Here is a 23112-nt window from a genome sequence, read left to right as displayed (position 1 = left end):
AGATGGGTCCTCCTGCAGCTGAGCTGAAGGCATTTCTGCCAGCCTCAGCCATGGCAAGGCCATGGAGTTCCCTGGGGGATCAGTCATCGGAAGGTGGTACATGTCCACAGAGCATTAAAGTCAGCAGCAGGGAGCCATTTCTGATCCTGGCTAGGTAGAGAGTTGTTAAAATAAGTGGCTTTACAAAGGGCTGTGGGATAAAGCCCTGTCTTCTCACGGAACTCAAACTGTCTAATTTTTAGCAATGCAACTGTATTCTTGCTTCACTCTAGCTCACAGGTGAGATATAATAGTCCAATATATTAGAGTTACTCACAGCATTTCCAAAGGGATGCTGTATCTGCAAAGTATTTTTTCCTTTCTTCAGAAAATTATACCATTCCTCTGATATTTTTAAAGTTTAGGACTGAGTCAGGCAATGGGGGTTATTGGTCTTCATGGGAGCTGTAGTTGTTGCACCTCATTTCCCATGGCAGGCTCCCAGCCTCGACTACATATCCTTTGTTACAGCAAGGCCCTCCTTCGCTTTGACGCACCACAGCAGAACATAAACCAGACTATAAAGTGTGATGGGACCTGTCCAGACAGGGAACCTCTTCCATAGTAAGGAATGAAGGTATTGCCCCTGCCCTACAGTCCCCATGGCCACTGAATGAAGAGAGGAGGAAAATCTTTAGTCTTCTAATCCAAAATTATCTTTTTTTTAAACTGGAACAAATGTAAATCCTGCTTTCCTTCCTGCTAGGCTTCACCCTGCTGAGCTTAGCTCTGAGCAGCTTTTCTTAAGCAGACAAGCTTCTGCAGTTGGAGGCTCGAACCCATTTCAATGGCCCTAATGTGGCAATAGATACATCCATCTCCTGTGGCATCTGTTGAATTTGCCTTCAGAAGGTCTCCAGCTCCTCTGGTGCCTCAGTGGTCAGAAAGAGCGGAGACACTGACAGGGCTTTTCGCTGGTGTTCACAGCCCCAGCACACTATTCCTGACATCTTCATCTGGATGATGAGCAACAACAAGCGCATTGCCTACGCCCGCGTCCCTTCCAAGGATATCCTCTACTCCATTGTGGATGAGGAGATGGGCAAGGACTGCGCCAAAGTGAAGACCATCTTCCTCAAGGTGCTGATCTGTGTTTCCTGGGGGAACTGCAGCCAGGAGGAGGGAGATGGAGGAAGGACAGACTGGGAGGACGGGAGATGAAGATGAGAGAGCTGTGTATCCAGTTTTGCTGGGGCTTGAATACTAGGCAAAACAGACCCATACTCTACTGGTAGGGGTGGAAGTCTGCTGCTAGAAATTGTGAACCACTGATCTTACCCAGACCAGTAAGTGAGAAATGCTTGGAAGGAGAGAGATGTTTGATCCAGCTGGCCACAAAACAGGATGCTGGCTTAGAAAGAGGAAGCCAACATGGTGGGAAGCAGATAACGCACAATCCAGAGTAGTGTCATGATCCAAACTGATGAGCTCTGGGTCCCTGGTTTTAAGGCGCAGTGGTACAAGCAGTGCAAGAGAAGGAGATGAATGCTGCAAGAGGTGGTCTGTCCATCTCTTAAGGCCTTCCCTATATCCATGTAAACTCTTCTGTCCTTTGTGCCCAGCTACCTGGGAAGAGGGGCTTTGGACCTGCTGGCTGGACAGTTCAGGCCAAGATGGAGATGTACTTGTGGCTGGGTCTCAACAAACAGCGCAAAGACTTCTTGAGTGGCCTGCCCTGTGGCTTTGAGGAGAAGAAGACCACCAGAGGACAAAACCTGCCATCCTTCCCACCCATCAGCCTCCTTTACACCAGTAAGAACTTCCTGCCTGCAGTGGGTCTGGGGACAGGACATGGAGAGGGCAGGAGGGACCCTGGCTGGACACCACTTGGACCAAGGGCTTCCAGGAGCTAAGGAGGAAATAATTCCAGTTGTTCCAGTCTGAAACCCACACTGCTCCCATGGGGAGCTGGGGTGTGGAACTGTTCACCCTCTTCCCTACCCTGTTCATAGCTGTCATTCTGCACAGGGTGAGCAGGATGCCAAGGAAGTCCCTATCCATTCGAACTCATGCTTTGAGTCTATACCCTTCAGCAGTTCTGGCCCTGAGCAAAAGCATGTCCCTGAGACCTTGCTCTGCAGGCTGAGCCCCACGGTTGGGCTCCAGGTTTGCGTATCAAGCTGTCTCACTTCCCCTCTCTCTTGCAGAGAAGCAGGTTTTCCAGCTGCGAGCCCACATGTACCAAGCCAGGAGTTTATTTGCAGCTGACAGCAGTGGCCTTTCAGACCCCTTTGCACGAGTCTTCTTCATCTCCCAGAGCCAATGCACCGAGGTAAGCACCATCTCCTGACCTGGAGGGCTGGGCTCTGATGTTGCATATCCCTGGACATCCTGCTCCCCTGCCACAAGTCTTGTGACTGCTCGTAAATCAAGGATGAGGTTGATCATGGGGTCCTGCGGTGGGAAAGCAGCTGTGGCACTGGCGCTTGACTGTCTCCAGGAGCCCCTTCCCCAGGACCACCTTCACGACATGTCCCCCTGCACCAGCACACAGCTATCCCCTGTCCCTGTGGCTGTGATTCACCTGCCCAGTTAGGAGAAACTGGAGCATGTTGAAGTGGGTTTTGTGTCTTCCCTTCCTGGGCTGAGGGCTGCCAAGCTTTAGCAAGCCTGGTGGACGCTGGAAAAGGTGGATATGGTGTTCCTGCCCATGGCAGGGGGATTGGAACTAGATGATCTTTAAGGTCCCTTCCAACCCAAACGATTCTATGATATGATTCTATGATATAATTTGTGTCTGCTTGCCTGCTGTTGGGTTTTTTTTTCTCAGAATGGTCCTTGGGAGATACCCCATGCCTTGCTGGTCCAAAATAAACGTGCAGCAGCCCACTGGTGCTGCCAGGCAGCTGAGCCCAATGCCCAGTCTGCTGCCCTTGCACCAGGGCCTTAGTCTCTATCTGGAGCAGTAAGTCTCTCTCCCATTCTTCCAGGTTCTCAATGAGACCCTTTGCCCAACCTGGGACCAGCTGCTGGTCTTTGACAATGTGGAGCTGTATGGAGAAGCCCATGAGATGCGGGATGACCCTCCCATAATTGTCATTGAGATCTATGACCAGGACACGGTGGTAAGATGAATCCCAGCAAAGGAAAATGTTTATGATTTAGATGCTGCGATCAGTCCTGAGTCAGAGGGTGCAAAGGATGAGAAGCAGCTTTACTCCTGGAAAATGGTCCCTGCCACATCTCCCATGGCATGAGGAGCCTCCACTGCTCCTTAGACCTCAGACTCAACTTAATGATATCTTATTTTTGGAGAGTGAAGCAAAAGCTTTTGTGAGGTTGGGGGCAAGGAGACATTACCTGAGTCTTTCCCTTTAGAAAAACTCCTCAGCCCTGGCCTCCTTGCTGTCCCAGCCCTAGGCCACCTCTTTCACCTTATTTGAAGAAGCCAGGAGTGAAAGCTGTCACTGAGCTTTGGTGTCCCAGGCCCAGTGGGACCTGGTCCTATTCTGGTCCTGTCCTGACCACGATGGGGAGAGCTGTGGGGCTAATCTGGGAGACCTCCTGTTGGGTCAGCAAACCCAAGTGCTCTCTTTGCCTCTCCAGGGCAAAGCTGACTTCATGGGCCGCACCTTTGCCAAACCGGTGGTGAAGATGTCAGATGAGCACTACTGCCCGCCGCGCTTCCCCCCGCAGCTGGAGTACTACCAGATCTACCGGGGCAACTCCACCGCAGGTGACCTGCTGGCTGCCTTCGAGCTGCTCCAGGTACCAGCTGGCCAAAGCCACCCCAGACCAAGGGAGGGAAAGGACGGGATGGAGGGTTGCAAGGGAGCGGGGCTTAACCTGTGCTTATATATCTTAGGTGCTGCAAAAAACAGGTAGTTCATACATCCTAGAAAAGCTAGAAGGGTTTAGCACAGCTACTAACCCAGTGAGAGGGCAGCTCCTGCCCAGATACACTGGTCAAGATGATGTACAGTGAGTCCCAGGTATCCTGCTGGACAGGACACCCCACTAAAAGTGTTGAGTTAGCCGAAACTCTCTACAACGTCACTGGGATACAGGAGATGCCAATGGGAGTCTTGGTGCTCTCAGTGATGCCAATTTGAAGGTCTCAGGAAAAAAGAGGTGTGAATTTATAGCAGCATCCCGAGGATATGGTGACATTTTAGCCGCATAGTCTGTGGGGTAGCAGAGTTAAACCCTCCTGCTTTCGTAATTCCTTTCCCATACGCTGTCACTGTTGTATTTGTATGGACGTGTCTCGGCAGTCTCCTGGTGTGCAGGAGACTTCAAAGGAGACTTTGCTTTACCTGCCTGTCTGCAATGTCCTCAGATGCCCTATGACGGTGGTGAGATCAGGGCAGCCTTGCAGGCTGCTGCTGAGCCTGGTGTCCCACTGCCCACAGTGCTTTTGCCATCTCCTTTGTCTGCCAGGGCAGGTGCTCATCCAAGCCCTTTTTCCACCCAGCTTTCCTTGCAGTGGGGTGGTTTCTGTAGGGAATGGCTCACGTGGGATATTTGATCTCCCTCACACCTTGGGTTGGAAATGGGGCCTGAAACCTGCTCCTGGGCTGAGCTCTCAGATCATTTCTGCATCTCTTCACACCCAGCCCAGGCGGATGCAACTCCCTGCAGGAAGAAAAGGAACAGCCTTGGGGTTGGGGTATGTTGGTGGGCTGAGAAGTTTGCTTTGCTGCTGGGTCTGTCCTGTGTGGAAGCACAGCACTGCCCAGCACCTTCTGCTCATGTCTGCCTTCTCCTGAAGTACCTGCGCTGTACAGTCAGCTGGATGCTCAGCAACCCTTGTTGCTCCTGCACCCTCTGAGACAACACAGACTCGATGCATGAGACCAGGGTGTGCCAGTTACAGCTGAGACTGACAAAAACCTGCTTCCCAGGAGCTGAGCACCAGCTCAGAGGAACAGATCCTAATCCATGCTGCATCTCTTCCAGATTGGCCCTCGGGGCAAGTCAGACCTGCCCCCAATCGATGGACCCACAGACATGGACCGGGGCCCCATCCTGCCAGTGCCACTGGGGATTCGGCCAGTGCTGAGTAAATACAGAGTGGAGGTAATTGCCCCGAAGCACCAAATTTCAATGTTCAGCATTGTGTGGGGCAAGAGAGCCCATCCATGGGTGTTTGAAGGCCAGGCGGGATCTCTGAGGCTCTGATGACTAGCTGGGCACCAAGACCAGATGTCTGCACTGCAAGGATCTGTCTGTACTGGCTGCACAGGGAGCGAGGTTATAGCAGCCCTAAAAGAACAGGGAACTGGATCACTCCTTGCTGTCTTAAATGTGGGCACCACAGCAAGTGAATGCCACTTGGGCTGAGGCAGGGCACATTAGAGATACACATGTAATACATCTCCACGTGAAGCAGTCACATAGGGCAGGTGAGCTGCATCCCACCAACGTCAGGCATCAAGGGCAAGATGCCTCTCATGTATCTGCAGATATCTAAAGGGTGATGCATCCAATCAGCATCACTTTCCCTTGGTTGTCTTGGTAGATGGTGGTGATCCAGGCAATACAGTCAGTGACATTCTGTGCACAGTTCGCCCATGGTTGTAGATGTCTCTGCTCAGGTGAGATGCTGCTGACCAGATCTCCAAGTCTCTAAAGGCACCCTAGCTCCTGGTCTTTGAGACATTTGCATCTGGTTAAATAAATTGTATTCCTCTGATGTGCAAGGTGAATACAGCCAGGGGGAATCAGGAGGTGGAAAAAATCTCAGTTTAGGGGAACTTTTGGTCATGGTGGCAGTCTGTTACCCTAAGAAGGGAGAGGAAAGTTTCCCCAGTGATACTGATATAATTTTGACAAAATGATGCCAGTGCTGAATCAAGAGCCACTGTGGATGGCCAAAGTTGGTCTGGTCCTGCTCCATGGAGTCCCACGGCAGAAAAAGGCTAGAAAAAGAGAAAGGCAGAAGAGTATCGAGGGCAGCAGGTTGGAGACCTTAGGCTGCTGCAGGTCAGGTATGGGGTGGATTATGTGGGGTGTCAGAGAAAGACTGTGCTGCAGCCCTGAGCCACGTGGAGAAGATGATACCTCAGGGATCCACCATTGTCCGGACAATGACGTTTGCAGTAGGGTCCCTGCTCCTGGGGGATACGGAGAATCAACTCCCTTGACTCTGGCCCGGCTCCAGCCAGGGGCAGTCCCTCTCATATTCATGTTCTTCCTTTTCCTCCTCTTGCCCTAGATCTTGTTCTGGGGGCTCAGGGATCTGAAAAGAGTGAACCTGGCCCAGGTGGACCGGCCCCGTGTGGACATCGAGTGTGCTGGGAAGGGGGTCCAGTCAGCCCTCATTCAGAACTACAAGAAAAACCCCAACTTCAGCACTTTGGTCAAGTGGTTTGAAGTGGTGAGTGTTTCCTCTTCCTTCTGAGCCACCAACTGAAACCCAGTTTTTCTGGAGCCCAAACCTAGGCTCCTAGCCCTTGCTTCAGTTTCACCACAGCAATGGAGGACGTGAGCTCCATCCCAGTTGGTGATGGCCTTTCTCTGAGGGCTCCCAAGCCATGCTTTGCTGGAGCTGCTCTAGACCTCTTCCTCCAACACAATCCCTGCTTTAGTCCCTACTGACCTTTCCAACTCCCAAAGTAGACATCCCACAGCCCACACCCAGCCCTTGATAACCAGCACACCTTTGCTTCCCAGGACCTCCCAGAGAATGAGCTGCTCCATCCACCCCTCAACATCCGGGTGGTGGACTGCCGGGCTTTTGGGCGTTACACCCTGGTGGGGTCCCACGCTGTCAGCTCCCTCCGAAAGTTCATCTACCGTCCACCAGATAAGAAAGCCCAGCACTGGAATATGACAGGTACCAGGCTTGGGCCATGGGGGCCTGGCTGGTATGGGTCATCGGTGGGGCGTTGTGCATGGAGAAGAGGGAGATGGGTAGAGGGTTGTAAGGACTATGGGATATTGCCTGCTTGTTGGTTAAGGAAGCAATGTGTCTGGGTTTAGGTCAAGGGGGTGAGAAGCCACAGGGTGTGAGGCCATGATTCCCCTTTGATTTTTTTGATCTGTGGGTCTCACTGCGAAAACTGTGTGCTCCCCCTGACACCTGTAAGACAAGAAAGGCTGGTTCATCTCTGCAGCTTCATGACTCTAGACTTCCCAAACATTCCTCAAGACTGGGAGGTGAATTTGCTACACTCAGTGCCTGCTGCTGCTATTATTTAAGTAAAGACTAGAAAGCTACAGATTGAGGCCACCCTTTCAAGCCCAACCACCACCCCATCTATCAGCACCTGCAGCAAAAACCATCACAAACCCACTTTTCCTGCACCCAGCACAGCAGTGGAGGGCTTGGTGAACCACAGGAATTGCTCATCTCCTCCCAGTCCTTGGTGGAAGTGGAGGGTCTCTTGGCTAGGCAGAGACAGGAGGTCTGTGGGGGGATTGCCAAGGGCCAGCCCTGGTTCCAGCCAGAGGTCTGGACCTGTGGTTGTGTCCATGCCATATGATACTTTCAGGGCAATACCCTCTCTGCCTCTTCTCCTCTGGACACTGGTGCAGGTGAAAAAAAAACAATTCTTTCTCACCATCTGCTTTCCTTTGCTGTGGAAGGTTTTTTTACTCATGCTGTAAGGATCTGTGGTCATTTCCTCTGCTATTCTCTGAACAAGGCAGTCACACATCACTCCTGAATGAATCCTGTAGGATCTCTCCTGCGCTCTCCATTTCTCCTCTACACTATCCTTCTCTCTTGTTCTTTCTCTTTCTCTGTCCTCTGTCCAGCTAAACACCTCAATGGCTACCTAGCAATGGCCAATGGGGCCCATCGCTCTCGCCCCACAGGGGAGATCGTTGTCAATATGGAACCTGAGGTTCCCATCAAGAAGATGGAGACGATGGTGAAACTGGAAGCTGTGAGTGTTCGTATGTCAGCACCACTTTAGCATCTCTTTCCTCACTGAATTGCCAGTCTTTGAGTAACCCAACCCAAACAGAGGCCGCCTTGTCCTGCTGAACATGGAGTTGGGCTGATGTCTGGGATGAAGGGCTTTGGGTCATTGTCAGTCCTATAAATTGGCCTCTTTCTGTCATCTCTGAAATTAGCTGGTGCCTGCTGCTCAGAAAAGGACTGTCCTGGGCTATGCAAATCAGACAGCATTATGTTTTCCTTCAAAAGCAGTCAGATGGGAATGAGCACCCATGAGCACAACCCTGTCCCTGTCTGTGACCAGCACAGACACAAGTGACCCATCAGAAATTCCCCATCTGCACAGCTGCAGCAATCCTGCCCTTTCAAAGCACCGCACACTGCGCAGTCTCTGCAAGCAGCCATGGTCATGCAGATTTCCCTGATACTTTTTTCCTTTTTACAATAGTTTTGAGACATTCAGATGGCTACATCAGCTCTTTGAAATGCTCATTCAGCAGTCTAGATGGGTGGTCGGCACAGTGTTGCTGAACAACTGCTGTACAGCAAGCCTGCACCTTACGGGACAGAGCAGATGGACGTGGTGTAGACCTGATCCAGGCACACAAAGTCAGTCTGAGGCAGCCAAAGCTCTTTAGACCTGTTGTGCTTGCCCTGAAAATTTGGCATTGTATGCATTGGACCGGCAACGTGTCCCAGAGGCATCAGGCTTTGTTCACACACTGAATGTGCCTGTACCCATTTTCTTGCCCAGAACGAGAATTTCAGCTCCTTCTCATACCCTTCTGCTCCAGAGCTTCCTCCACAGAAAGAAACAGATTTCTTTTTGCAGGAGGAAGAAACAGATTTCTTTTTGCAGGAGGCCCTTTGCAGCAACATGCTCACACACCCCCCCAGACAAGCAGCATCTGCATATGTGTGCCTACAGGCATGTTGTGGGCTCCAAATATGCATGGCCCTTCACATGTGCACATTTACAGAAAGGCTATGGCACATACAAAGCCTCACAAGCACACATGTACAGATACATACACACCCCCCCACAAGGTCCCTGGTGCATTCACATACGCACCTGTATGCAGAGTTCCTCGTCTGTGCCCAGAAAGCTGTATTGTGTATGTCTGCTCCGACAGCCCCATGCAAGAGGAGCCTCAGGATATGTGTATGTGGGTATGTCTGGAATGCCCCAGCACACACATGCTTCTTGAGATCTACCACAGTAGCTTGCAGACCTTCCCAGATAGACAAGAACAGCTCCAAGAGAGCAGAGAGGTGTTATCCACGCCGAAGGCCAAAGTGTCTTTCCAGCCCCAGTCCCTTGCTGTCAGGGACTGTGGTTCTCCCTTAGCAGAATGCAAAAGAGACGTCTCCCATGCGGAGGTGGGTTTGGTGTGTCACGGCAGACCTCTCCCCTGTATGCAGCGCTTTCCCAGCCAGGGCTCTTCATTCCAAGGTGTCTGCTTCCTTCATTTTTGGGGACCTGTCTGTGACTTCTAATGCATGCGTGTGCCGGGGTGTATTTGTACTCAGCCGAGGCTGTGCTGCTAACCTGCTCTCCCTCTCCCTGTTCCCTTCCACCCCGGGCGGCAGAACTCCGATGCAGTGGTGAAGGTGGACGTGGTAAGTGATGGATCCGCTCTGCATCCCTGCTCCCAACCCTCCACACCCCATCTTACCCTTCCGTGCGGCTTTCAGTGGACCATGCATCCTCACCAACCCCAAGGTGGGGGGGGACCAGCGCCCCTTCATCCCAGGGCAGAGACAGAGCAGCGTTGTCTCATCAATAGATATGGCAGTGGTCTGGTTCCTGCAGGTGGGGAAGCTCTTCTGGGCCAGCACTTCTCAATCCAGCTGTCCTGGGAGGAGCAGGGCAGGCAGCACCCTGTGGGAGAGATGCTGGTTATTCCCACCACAACCAGATTCCAGCTGCAAAAGGCTTTATTGCACCACTAAATGGACCTGGGGTACTTTGCCGGGCAGAGGGAGGATGGCTACAGTGTAAGATTCAGGTGCTGTAGCCTGCGAAATGCGTGGATGAAAGGGATGATGGACAGGAGGGGATGTCTCAGGACTCTGACGCTGTGTCTCTCTGGAGCCTTGGGCATCTTCCTTTGCTGCTCTGTGCCTCAGTGTCTGCATCTGTAAAAGGGGGACAGTGCCGGAGAGTTCTGCCTTCTCAGGTGCTTCTACCCACCACCCTTCAACAGACATTTTGCTTTCATCTGATCCCTCTTCTTCTCTGTCTTTGCTTCCCTCATCCCTGCAGTCTGAGGAAGAGAAGGAGAAAAAGAAAAAGAAGAAGAAAGGAGGAGGAGGAGAGGAAGTAGAAGAGGAGGAGCCGGACGAGAGCATGTTGGACTGGTGGTCCAAGTATTTTGCTTCAATTGAGACTATGAAGGAGGTGGGTGCAGAGCAGAGGAGGGGTGTGGGGGGGGGAAGAGGAAAACATTTCCTGCCTGCAAGGTCTCGCCTATTTCCAGCTACTTCCAAAGGCTTTGGGTTGTGCTGCTTCCCTCGCCAATCGTGCCTGACTGTCAGCAAGGCTTTTTTTTAGCTGGCAGAGCTAAGCAGGATTCCTCTTCCTTGAGTGCACTCTGGGTGGACTTTGTCACTGGTTTGTACCCGGACACAAGTATTTAACAGCATCGGTGCTGAAGGCTGCAGTGAGAAATTTCGATTTCTCCAGCACTGCCAGAACCTCGCTCGTGGCTCAGATGGGAAGAGCGAGCTGTGAGCCTGAGTTACAGGCATTTCCAGTGAGCACAGAGACCTCGGCACCAGCACCCACTCCCTGTTCGCTTCATTTCTTCCCCAGCAACTCCGGCAGCAAGAAGCGGCCGCAGCAGAAGCGGAGGAGAAGGAAGAAATGGAGATTGCAGAGGGTAAGCAGGTTGCGAACGAGAGAGGGAGCATGGCAGGGAGAGGTAGGATCAGGACTCCTTTTGGTGCTCAGGCATCCCTTTCGGAGCCCGCCGCTGCTCTTCTGCCAAACCAGGTGCCCGCAGTGTGCTGTATATCCCCACGCAGGATCAGTTTTTGTGAATGCAGGCCTGGTGTGGGCTGTGTTGGTTTAACGTGCTAATGCCAGGTGAATCCAAATCAGAGCATGGTATTGTGGCAGCCTCCAGCCCATCCGTGCTGGGAGGAAGGCCATGTGCAAGTAATGCAGACTAGTGACCGGGATCCACGTTATTGTCCACGGACATTTTTGTGCAATCACAAATCAGTATGTCAGTAAAAGTCCTGTCGCTTTGCCCGTGCAGATATGTTAACTACAGGACTCTGTGCTTGAAGTCTGTTGAGCACACCAAGTAACAGATACTTCTAGATCACCTTTGTGGGGTTTTCTGTCCTTGTTTTGCAGAAGGCTTAAAGTTTGTTTGGTTTTTTTTTAATTTTGCTTTAGTTTTACGAGGAAAGATTCAACCAGACAAAAGGTCTGGGATTCATCTAATCTGACCGCTTTTACCTGCATGCAGGGGCCTCCTTGTCTGCTGTTCTAGCACAGGCAGTGAAGAAAAATACACAATTTTAGGGCAAGTTCTCTGACCAATTTTCAATACTATGCTACAATAAGATGAATTGCACCCTAAAAGCATTTTTCTCTGAAGGAAGTCAGGGGTCTGTAGCTCAGATGGGGTGTTGCCGATGTCTGAAGTTGGGTGAGATGAATTTCGTACCACAAGTGATGTGGGCCAAGAATACTAGGGACTTGGGATATGTTGATCAAGGGTGACTTTGTCCATTTACAGCCTGGAGGCTCCTTGCCAGTCCCACCAGTGGGGCTTGGAGGGGTTTCCCTGAGGACTTTCACCTGTGCTCTCCATATATTCCATGTCCCCATGACAGCAGGTTGGTGTCATGCTCAGACAATGCAAAATCCATTAGCTGAGAAAAACACAAAGCCTGGTTTCTTTTGGAAGACTAGCGTTCATATCATGAGAAAGATGAGGCTGGGATTTGCTGAGCTTGGAGACAACTCCAAGCAGCTTCTTCCTGGGCTTGCTGTCATGGCAGGGCTGCTGGGGAGGGTGTCTTGTGTCCCCCATTGTTTTCTTTCTGTCTTCTGAGAAGGATCCATTTTCCCTTGGCACTCCCATTCCTTCCTCCTTTCCTCTTCCACATCAAGTCTGTGTCATCTCTCTGTCCCCATCTGCATTGCCCAGCAGTCATGAAAGCTGGCAGAGGCAGTGAGGGACGGGGATTGTAGAAGGGTGGGAGAAGTGTTCTTTGAACATGCTTTTCCAGGCAGCATGTTCCGACTGTATTTGGTGTCCCTGGCTGGTGGTTCCTCTGAATAGAGACCTGAACAGCCTGTCGTTGCAGCTGGTCATGGGCAGCAGCCTGTGCTCTGGTGCTGAGCATCAAGCGCTGTCCCCTCTGCAATACCTAGGCTGGGGTTTTATCTCCAGGCTGCATACAGCTGGAAAAGTCTCCAGTGGAAGGAAGAAAAGGAGATGCTATGGGCAGGATCAGGTCTTCTCACTGCGGTTGAAGCTAGCCAGTGTCCAGCACTCTCAGTCCGTGTTTTGTAGTCCTCCAAATGACTTCTGCTCAGGTCAGCTCTGGAAGTTCCCTGCACAGACACCTCTGGGCTTCTGGAGATGCTGTGACCTGGTCAGAAGTGGCCAGAGTCAAGAAAAGACAGGGGGGGGCTGAGATGGGAGTTGCAGGCAGTAGCAGCTGTCAGCTTTCATGCTCCTCCTGTTTGAAGGACTTTGATCAAGTTCCCCCCTCCCTGTCTCCTCCACCCCTCCTCACCCTCATTTCCATGTCCTCCTTCCCCGGACTCAGAAATCAAACTTGATGACTCTCCCATGAAAGGCTCCAAGGGTCAGGCAAAGAACAAGGAGAAGTCCAAGACGCCCAAAGACGATAAGAAGAAGAAGCAACAGTCAGCCCCCGAGCTTCCAGAGAAGAAGAACAAGCAGAAGATTGACGAACTGAAGGTGCGTGTGTCGGCAGGGGAGGAGAAGGTCCTGCCTGCTCGGTGGCAGGCTGGAAGTCTGGCAGGATGGCAGTCCCAGCCATCTGGAGATCAGAGCAGGATGGATCAACCCTGCCTGAGGCACCTTGCCTATCCGAGGGGTATCCCCCTAGGTGAGATGTGCCTTGGGACCACCAGCTTCTCTCCATACTTTGAAGGAGTCAGAGGTAACATGCTTTACAGAAAAGGCATTGCCCTGGGATAGGATTGTCCTTGGGACAGCTTGGATGTGCCCTGGCTGGAGGGGAGAGTTTTCCAGCCTGGCCATGGCTGGCCCAGTCAGGACTCAGGGCAAGGATGGGCTCTGGTTCAATGTACGGGCCCACGGTGTTTATTAGGATTAATGTAGTCTGTGATTCTGGGGTTCAGAAGGGGGTTGAACCTGGGTCTTGCACAGAGCACGGACAGCCACCTCGCCCATTCAGCTGAGATTCCCTCTTGTACGTTATCAGTTCAGGAAAGTGCTTGTGGTGTCAAGGTCCAACCAATGATCCTGGAGATCCTTTTCCTTCTTAGAAAATTGGGTATTGAGAGCTGAGGTGTCCAGGTTCCCTCCAAGTTGACTTGGGCAGTCACCGTATCTTTTCCTCACTTTTTTTTTTTTTTTTTTTTTTTAAACCTAATTCCCCTCCTTTAACTATCTGTCATCTCAGGTCTTCAACAAAGAGCTGGAAGCAGAGTTTGATAACTTTGAGGACTGGCTGCACACCTTCAACCTGCTCCGTGGGAAGATTGGGGACAACGATGACAATGCAGCAGAAGAAGAGCGGATAGTGGGAAGGTTCAAAGTGAGTTTGGTTGCTGAGTCGGGCCAGGGCAGGTACAGCTTGGGGAGCTCTTGCCAATGGGTTTCCCTGCTGAAGCTGGTTTAGCTGGAAAGGGTTGGATGCAATAGAATCCAATTTGCATTGACCCAGCTACAGGCACCTTGCAGGGAGGGAAAGCCTCCAAGGATAGCCCCAGAAATCAGATGGCTTCAAGAAGCGCAGCCACAGAGGTGGTGATCTGCAGGCAAACAGTGGTTCTTATAGAAGGCCAAGGGAAAAGAAGCTTTTCTTCCTTGCCCACTGTGAAAATAAATCATGGCCTGGGTTATCTCTGAACTGTTTTTCACCAATACCAGTCACCTGAGGTCACGGCCGTGTTGCACCATTGCCAGCCCCCAGGCAATGTGGGAGCACATCTGTCAGCTATAAGATTCTTGGACAAGAACCTTTTTGAGGGTGTAATCCTGGCCAGATGAAGCCTGTTGATGCCAGTTTTGCCGTTTGTTTGCTTGGTGGAGGAGATGACCAGGCAGTTCCCCACCTTAGCTAGGATCAGATGCTTTGGGAGCATAGAAATCAGCAGTGTTTCATGTGGTAGTTCCCAGATTTTCCAGCCCATCCCTCATCAACCCTTTCATTCCCATTTTGTCCTCCTGTCAGTTTTACTCTTGGAAATCCCTGTCCATGAGCACCTTGCTAGCCTGATTCCTCTGCAGGCCTCCTTCCCTTTGTCCAATTTCTCTGCTCATGGTTGCAATCTCTGAAGAGGTGCTTGTGCGGTGGAGGAGTTTTCCAGATCTGTCCTGTCTGCTCCAGCACATCGCTAGAAACAAGGATATTGACTGGGTCCTCAGGAAGGGTGGTTTGGGATGGGTCTGCCTACCCTGAGCCCCTGAGAAGAAGGGGGGAGAGAAGGACTCTCATCGGGCTGTGCCCTCCCTCGCATTAGGGCTCCATGTGTGTCTACAAAGTGCCGCTCCCTGATGATATCACCAAGGAGGCAGGATACGACCCCAACTTCGGCATGTTCCAGGGGATCCCCAGCAACGACCCCATCAATGTGCTGGTCCGAGTCTATATTGTGCGGGTGAGTATAACTGTGTGGTGTGGTAAGGTGTGATCCTGCGCTCCCTTCCATGGCACACATCCAGGAGCTGGTCCCAAAGCTGTAGGGATGCTGGGGGGGGGGGGGGGGGGGGGGATGTGCTCCAAGCACTGGGAGCATGCCAGATCCAAGCTCCTCCCAGATCCTGAGACCTTTCTTCTGGTGTGTAGGATGGTCCAGCATATGTGTCCTAGTGTTAACTCACGTGAATAATTTGGATCAGCCCAGACTATGAGGTGGTGGTTCCTTACATAGCCACGACACCTCAGTGAAGTACATGCAGAGCAGAATAGGAGCTGGCAGGGGCCAGTAGAGCTGGCTGAAGGGCATGGCACCTCCTTAAACTTGCACTGAGACATTATTGATTCATCCAGCTAATGCACATTTCTTTGTATGGGGTGTGCTCCGGAAAAAGTCCTTTCCTGACTCCTACATTAGTCATCCTTGCGTGCCCAAGCATGTGAGTGAGGTACCATAGCCAGGCACTTGAGAGGGATCTCAGTCCTGCTAGAAGCACTGGGACTGCTCTTTGTCAACACCTTGTCCCAGTGTTTTACAAATGCAACCTACTTTCGGCTACTTTTCCCACTAGCCTGATTCTCCATCCAGTGCTGCATCCCATTGCAGTAATGAGTCTCCCATCCATTACCAACAGACTGAGGCTGCAGTAGTAGACACCAGCCTGGTCAGCACCACCAACAACAACAACCAGGACCAGCTGGATGTGTCCTGGCATGGGCATCTGCTGTTGTGTGCCATGATGGAGGTTGGGACTGGAGAGTTTGGGGATACTCACCCCCTTTATGGGGAGAAGCCAGAAGTCTTTGGCCCTAATGTAGTGAGTGGAGAGAACAAGATGGGAAGGGGACAGTCTTCTTGACATCTTGGTCGGGTTGTTGCTCGGGGTATTTCTTTAGAGGAGCCTGTTTCTTTCCACCGATGAAAGAGATGCGAAAGACGACTGTGGTTATGTTTCTCTGAGGGGACAAGGCCAGCCCCAACCCATCCCCAAATCAGGACAGGGATTGATGCAAGGCAGGATTTATCCCCAGTTTAAACCAAGACACTCCATTTAGGGGGACCAAAGTGCTTAGCCACATGCCTATGGCCAGCCAGGGCCAGATGGTCTCAGGGATGGAGAATGGGTCATCCCTGAATTCTTTGCTACTGTGGACAGCACTGATTTATCTCATCTGTTCTCTACAGGCCACGGACCTTCACCCAGCTGACATCAATGGGAAAGCCGACCCCTATATTGCCATCAAGCTGGGGAAGACGGACATCAAAGACAAGGAGAACTACATCTCCAAGCAGCTGAACCCTGTCTTTGGAAAGTGAGTTGCCCCAGCCCTGTTACCTGTCTGCACCTGGAATTGGCGAGCTAAGCCTAAGCCAAGCTTGCCAGCCCTTGGACCTGCACCCTAGCTGTCCCACAGCTGCTGCTTGAGCTCAAAAGATGGGAATCATCACACAGAACTTCCCTTGCAAGCGGCGTAGGCGTCCTCATTTCAGCCATCTGTCCTTCTTTGCTAGCTGTGTGGTCAATATAGTAAAGGGTGTTTAAGAGATGTCCATATCTGATCAAGATTAAGTACCTACTTTAGGAATCGTTAGGCCAGAACCCGAGCGAGGGTATGGCCTGTCTCTCTGGTGACACACAAACTTAGGTTCAGGGCTACTGAGACACCCAGGTCAAGCAATGACCCTGTGCCAGCTCCTGTCTAGGGCTGCTGGATCTGAAACAGCCCATGCAGAGATTTAGTTAAAACCCCTACCTCGAATGTCCTGCAGCTGTAGATGCAAATTAAACACCCTCCGCAGACTGGAGCAGACCCACCTCACCCATGCGTCTGTCTTGAGCAGCAGCCAAACCCTTCAACAGCTTTTCTCTTTCCCCTCACCTGCTTTCCCCCGGCTTAGATCCTTTGACATCGAGGCCACCTTCCCCATGGAGTCCATGCTGACAGTGGCGGTGTACGACTGGGACTTGGTGGGGACCGACGACCTCATTGGAGAGACCAAGATTGATCTGGAGAACCGCTACTACAGCAAGCACCGAGCTACTTGCGGGGTGTCACAGACTTACTCCATGTACGAGCAAAGCTTTCTCAGCCCAAACTTCTGCCTGGACCCATGCCTGTCTCATCTTCCACACCAAGCCCAGATCTCCTGCAGGAATCTCACTCCTTTACTGCCTGCTAATGGAGGAGTCTGTGCTGTACCCTCACTCTTAAGACAGGTTTTGTGACCAGTACAGCAGGGCAGCAGCGGAGTGGGTTATAAGGAGCCCAGGGCAGGGAGGAAGGGACCGAGGAGCACTGGTGGGACTGGGTAGAGGGGTGAGGCCAGAGCTGAAATAGCAGCAGTGCCAGAGGAGCAATGCTGAGCATCAGGAGTCAAGTGGGGTGCGCTGGGAATTTCAGGTCTGAGTCAGCACAGAGTAAAGGGGCTGGGGTGGAAGGGTTTTAGCAAAGTGTAGAGAGGGGGCACAGAGGGACCTGGTCTGCTCTGAAGTGTCACGTTTGCTGACTCAGATCTTTTCCCTGTGAATCCCGGGTCCTTCATGGCAGCGGTGTTTGTTTTGCCGGCAGAGGGGAACAAAATGGCTTTTTCCTCCAAATCTTGCTACTACCTCACTGACCTTGCCCTCCTATTCACAGACATGGTTATAACACCTGGCGTGACCCCATGAAGCCCTCCCAAATCCTGTCCAAGCTGTGCAAAGAGGGCAAGGTGGATGGGCCGCACTTTGGGCCAGGAGGAAGAGTGAAAGTTGCCAACAGGGTCTTCACCGGCCCCACGGAGATTGAGGATGAAAATGGTACCTGCCCCATGGGATGAAGGTTGTGATGGGGAGCAGGGGTCTGGGGTGTCCCCTCATCATCCAGGACTGGAGACAGATGTAGTGGCCCCATCACCCCAAAGCAGCACTGCAATCACTCTCCATCCACCACCTTGAATGGACCTTCCAGTATGTGACCAGTTAGAGTGTTATAGACCACCCAGGCCAGTGGGTTGCTCTCAGAATCACTCATGGGTATCCATGGCATAGCATCATCAAAGCTGCCTTTGAGAAATTCCTCCTGGAAGTGTATGCCCAAGGAGCAATGAAGACAGCCCACCCTGGCCTTCCCAGGGTTTAGGAAGCCATTCTCCATGTAACTGTACCCCCAAACAATGGTGGTGTCCCAATGCACTCACGTGCACTCAAGAAAGATGAAGGCAGGCTAGGAGGGGTGCAGAAGAGGAGGAGAACGTGGACAATGGATATGGAGCTTGTTCAGCCTGGGAAAATACAGACAGGCAGGGGATCTGGACTTTCTGTAAATGACATGGGTTAGAGAGAGGAGAAAGAGAGGAGTTAGGAAGTATTGGCTGAAGGACAAAGTGTACACAAGGAAATGGACAGAAGTAGCTAGTAGGTAGTTCTGCTCCCTTGGAGTTAGGGGTAGTGGAACAGTTTGCTGTGCCTGGTGTTTCTCTGCCCGGTTCTCCAAGCTCAGCCCTCCTTCTGCCCATACAGGTCAGAAGAAGCAGACAGATGAACACCTGGCCCTGACCGTGCTGCGCCACTGGGAGGACATCCCACGGGCGGGCTGCAAGCTGGTTCCCGAGCACGTGGAGACGCGTCCGCTGCTGAACCCTGACAAGCCGGGCATCGAGCAGGTCCTCAAAGTCCCAGAGCAGAAGTGGAGGCAGCCCACGCTGCCGAGCCTGCGGACCCTCCAAGCAGGGAGCAGAGATGTCAGCTGGGCAGAGCAGCCGTAACCCACCTTGTCATGGGCAGCGGAGACGGGGGAGGCATCCTGCAAATAGTGGCACTTGGGCATCAATGGCCCTTAACAGTCATCTGTTGACTAGCAAACTAAATCTTTTTTTTACTAAATTACTAAACTAATTCTGCCTCTCCTGCTCCAGCCTGCATCCATTTCGTCCCCCCCAGGTCCCTTGGTCCCCTGACTCCCCACGCTGTGCCCCTCAGCACCACGCTATGCCATGAGATACTTCTGCAAGGGGTGGGAAAGGACTGATGGCACGGGGGAGCCCTGCCTCCCCCCATATCTGGCAGGGTTCGGTGCTGCAGGGCCCTACCCCACATCTGGCACGGCCAGACTGATGTTGAAGGGCAAGAAGAGCTGGGGGGGACCCTGCTGGGTGGAGGGGGCAAGGAGGGACCAGGGGAGCTGACTGCACCTTTCCAACCTTGCAGGGTCGCCTGGAGATGTGGGTGGACATGTTCCCCATGGACATGCCAGCGCCTGGCCCTGCCATTGATATTTCCCCCAGGAAACCGAAGAAGTAAGAACCTCCCAGCCAGCCAGCCCCAGGGAAAACTCAAGGCTGGGGACAGAGCCCTGCTTCTCCCCTCTCCTGCTGCTGCTCCATGGCCCAGCCCAGCCCTCTGCCTGGGTACCTCGACCGCGCTGGCATTTCCAGAGATCTCAAGACTGGAGGCATCAAGTGATGTCTTCCCTTCCAGTGCTGCTCCTGAAGGGTGGTATCATGCCCGTTCCATTTCCTGCAGCTCCCGATTTTTCTCGTCTGTGTAGAGTAGGAAACTAAATTGCACCCCGGTGCCCAGCACGGGGACGGGGCAGACCAGTGCAGCCAGCCCTGAGACCCTGGGTTAGCCCAGGGCAAGGCACCCCTGGGCAGTTTGGATGGGCCCTTTCCAGGAGGTGATGGCTAGAGCCCGGAGCATGGAAGGTTACTGAGACAGAGTTGGTCAATCCAAGCAGGAGAGAGCAGGCAACAGGCAGGGTAATAAAAAGTTCTTCCCTCCCCACCCTGCCCTCTCCCAACTCATTTAGAGAAAAGACAGACATTTCTTCCCTCGACATCCTTCCTATCCTTGCCTTACCTTGCCAGACTGTGTCCTTGGACCCCTTTTCCCACCCTCAGGGCCAAGATACAGGGACAGCACTGGGCATCCTGGTGGGAGTCTCTTGCACTCCTGTGCCCTTGCACAGATGATGCCTTGGATGGAGAGAACATCCCTTGATCCCAGTGGGCTGCGTCTGGGGTCTGAGGAGCAGAGCAGGCAGCTGCAGGAAAGCTGAGGCCAAGGGCAAGGTCCAGACGCCAGTGTGGACCAGAAAAGCGGAGGGTTGTCTGTGGGACAGCCATGCTGAGCAGTGACCCATGAGCTGGAGCTGAGATGTTCCTACTGATGGGCTGAAGAGAGGGTTTGCAGGTAGATAGCCTGTTTCAAGCAAGGTTATGCCTGGTTATTATCCTAGGGGTTGAATCCATCTCCTCTGTCTTTGTTGGGAGCACTGGGCACCACCTGACGCTAGCTGTAGGTGCTGGAAAGGCACAGCATGGGACAAGCTCCCACCTATGGGTGCAGACAGGAGGGGACTGGAGGAGATGGCAGGAGTCCCACAGCTGGGCTCAGCCAGGGCATTGCTAGAGGGAGATACCAGAGGAGGTGGGTTAAGGAAGCTGTAAATCCCCTTCCCCTCCCCTGTAGGTACTTCTAGCCATGTGTTGTGCTTGTGGCCACATGGCTGCCTTTCTTTGCCACCGTCCTCCAGCCTTTCCACGTTGCAGCTGCGCCGTGCAAGGAATCTGGCTTCTGCTCTTCCTCCACCTGCTCCCACCAGAGCTGCTTTCTCCATCACCAAAATTCCTAACCAAGCCAAATATGACTGGGAAACCTCGGGTTGCTGCACAGAAAAGGCAGGGCTGGGAATATCTCAGAGTCTCTGAAACTGCTGGAGTCCTAAGAAGGACTGTGATGCCCATTTCTAAGGGGGACAGCCCTGCTGTGAGTAAGGTGGGGAAACCAGGAAGAAATCTGGACTCAAGACCATTTTGCAGACACCATTTTAGCCACAAATCCACCGAAGACCAAGCCTGGGCTGTTCCACTGAGCCTTTGGCATGGGCTTTGCAGAGGTTCAGAGCAGAGGGAGGTAAAGCTCCCCTTGCAGCTCATGCAGAGATTCCCCCTCCTGTTCTTGTCCCCATGATCCCTCAGATAAGATCCCTGTGAGCAGTTCCCTGCCATCTCGGTGCCTGGCCCTGGTTTCTGGCAGCGTCACCCCTTTCCCTCCTGCCCCTGTGCCTCACCTCCTTGTCTCCCTTCCTCCTGCCAGATATGAGCTTAGAGTGATAGTGTGGAACACAGACGAGGTCATCCTGGAGGACGATGACTACTTCACTGGCGAGAAATCCAGTGACATTTTTGTCAGGGGGTAGGTACAGCGTGGCATGCCAGTGCCAGCTCCTCTGCTTCTCCCTGGGGGGTGTTAGTGCTGGCTGGGGTCCCCGGGGTGGTTTTGGAGAGGGGAGGGGGGGTACGACGTGGACTGTGGTGCAGGGTTGGATAGAGCCAACGCTGCCATTGTCTTCTGTGCTGTGTTTCTTGCCTCTCCATCTCTCTCTCTGGCTGCACGACCCGCTGTGTGTGCCTGGCCTGGCTGCCCAGCTTTGAATTGCGGGTTATTATCTGGAACACCGATGAGGTGGTTTTGGAAGATGATGCTTTCCTGGCGGGAGAGAAGATGTCTGACATCTATGTCAGGGGGTAATGGCCGAGGCCTCGCTGCTTGGTCCCCGCCGTCTGCCCCTCTACCCCTTTTTGAGCTTGTCTTGATGACCCCACTTGGCATTTCAACCCTGCAACCTCCAATTCCAGCATCTGGGGCCAAACTGTGGTTAGTTCCCATCTCTGCTTTGCTCTCACCCAGCAGCAGGAAAAAGGCCCTTCCAAAACTTGCCTGTACAGAGGTGAGGGGACTCACTCTTGCCCATAGCCCAATTCTTTACAGGACCTCAAATCAATGCAACGGCATTTCAGGCTGGTGGCTGACTATGCAGTGACTTCCCACCAGTCTGTTAACCTGCTCGGTGATTTCTCTGCAGCCTCACCAGCTCAGGCCAGGTCTCCTCTGCTTGTATCTCATGCTGCTCTCAGGAAACTGGGTCTGTTTTGGTGTCTCGGGTCCCATCAGCCCAGTGGCTTTTCTGCAATGGCTCTGAATCTGAGATGCTCCAGCCCTTCCCCATCTGTATGGTGGGGGATCACTTGATCTTTTTGTTTTGCGCGGCAGAGCAGGGCATCAGCATGCTCAGAGCCTGAGAGACCAACCCTGCGTTGGGTGCTCGAGCATGGAGTCATGTCGCTGCTGGCTGCAGTCCCTCAGGACAAACAGACACACAAAAAACCTGAGAGCACCCTGGGGAACGGAGATGCCTTGGCTCATCAGAGAAAGGGGCTGGGGGGCACTCACAGTCTTTAAAACAAAACTGCGTTCCCCAGGGACCCAGACTTGCTGGTATGGACTGTCCTCTGTGTCCCTTTTGCTCTGGGAACCCTGCTCCCTGGAGCCAGAAAATTAGGGGCACAAGCACGTGCGACGGCAAGGTCAGCACGGCCACCCCATCTCCCAGGGCAGGAGGATGGGGATCCCACTGTCACTCCAGTGACCTGGTGCCCACGGTGGCTGTCTGAATGGGCACTTCAGGTCCCTTCACTGGAGATTAGGTCAGCAGAGACAACCCCACCCTCAAGCAGAGCCTGCAGCAGGCTCTAAACACCTCTGATGGGCTCGGATAGATGTGCCCTGACACAGGGAGCCTGCGGTGACCAGCACAGACCAAGCTGCCTCCGCAGGGACAGCTGCCATTAGAGGAGGCCTAACTACCCCACGGTGGAGTGAGAAGGTCTCTACAGCCTCCCCGCTCCACCAGTGCAGGATGGGGACATCCTTCCAGGATGCTCTGCTCCAGACTCCCCAGCAATGCTCCTTGCTCCTGTCCACCTCTTTAACATCTCCCTGCCCAGAGAAAGACCTGTGACAACCCGCTTGCATTTGTCGCTCTCAAACTCCCCTGTTCTTTCTAGGGCCCTCCTGCCCCCATGTCCATTCTACCCCTTGGAGATGCTGCTGCTGCGGTGATTGGAGCAGCCCCAGCCCATTGCTCGCACCTTTTAGGTCCTTCCAGTCTGTCCTGGAGACATCCTGGTTGCACGGACAGGATGGTCCTGTGCCCTCTCCTCCCTCCTGTAACGCGTGCCACCCCTCTCACCCCTCTGGGCCCTGCAGGTGGCTGAAGGGTCAGCAGGAGGACAAGCAAGACACGGATGTCCATTACCACTCACTCACTGGTGAAGGCAACTTCAACTGGCGCTACATCTTCCCCTTTGACTACCTGATGGCGGAGGAGAAGATCGTCATCTCCAAGAAGGAGTCGATGTTCTCCTGGGATGAGACCGAGTACAAGATCCCAGCTCGCCTCACCCTGCAGGTCTGGGATGCTGACCACTTCTCTGCTGATGATTTCCTCGGTAAGTGGAGGGTCTGCTCAGGTGGGGCAATGGGGCAGCCAGCAGGGACCCTATGGCTAGACAAGCAGAGAGC

At 53.0% G+C, this 23112-nt stretch overlaps 1 protein-coding gene across 24 annotated transcripts in view; it reads left to right on the top strand.

The window, feature by feature from the left end:
• Positions 1–23112, top strand: part of OTOF (otoferlin) — a 106998-nt gene that overhangs the window by 81443 nt on the left and 2443 nt on the right. For 11 of the 24 annotated variants that reach the window (XM_069805432.1, XM_069805423.1, XM_069805418.1 and 8 more), the window contains 23 exons: positions 967–1119; positions 1602–1791; positions 2187–2311; positions 2970–3104; positions 3586–3747; positions 4939–5058; positions 6197–6358; positions 6655–6817; positions 7741–7871; positions 9476–9505; positions 10152–10286; positions 10701–10767; positions 12680–12834; positions 13526–13660; positions 14589–14726; positions 15951–16078; positions 16665–16835; positions 17405–17565; positions 18268–18410; positions 18955–19043; positions 20845–20943; positions 21177–21275; positions 22798–23039. In XM_069805432.1, the coding sequence (XP_069661533.1) occupies positions 967–1119; positions 1602–1791; positions 2187–2311; positions 2970–3104; positions 3586–3747; positions 4939–5058; positions 6197–6358; positions 6655–6817; positions 7741–7871; positions 9476–9505; positions 10152–10286; positions 10701–10767; positions 12680–12834; positions 13526–13660; positions 14589–14726; positions 15951–16078; positions 16665–16835; positions 17405–17565; positions 18268–18410; positions 18955–19043; positions 20845–20943; positions 21177–21275; positions 22798–23039 (3133 nt within the window). The remainder of the gene's footprint in view (positions 1–966; positions 1120–1601; positions 1792–2186; positions 2312–2969; positions 3105–3585; positions 3748–4938; positions 5059–6196; positions 6359–6654; positions 6818–7740; positions 7872–9475; positions 9506–10151; positions 10287–10700; positions 10768–12679; positions 12835–13525; positions 13661–14588; positions 14727–15950; positions 16079–16664; positions 16836–17404; positions 17566–18267; positions 18411–18954; positions 19044–20844; positions 20944–21176; positions 21276–22797; positions 23040–23112) is intronic. The other 13 variants (XM_069805439.1, XM_069805427.1, XM_069805434.1 and 10 more) reach the window with 10 other exon arrangements.

Source organism: Haliaeetus albicilla, chromosome 18, assembly GCF_947461875.1.
Source record: "Haliaeetus albicilla chromosome 18, bHalAlb1.1, whole genome shotgun sequence".
Taxonomy (NCBI): Eukaryota; Metazoa; Chordata; class Aves; order Accipitriformes; family Accipitridae; genus Haliaeetus; species Haliaeetus albicilla.
This window is presented reverse-complemented; position numbering and strand designations above follow the sequence as displayed.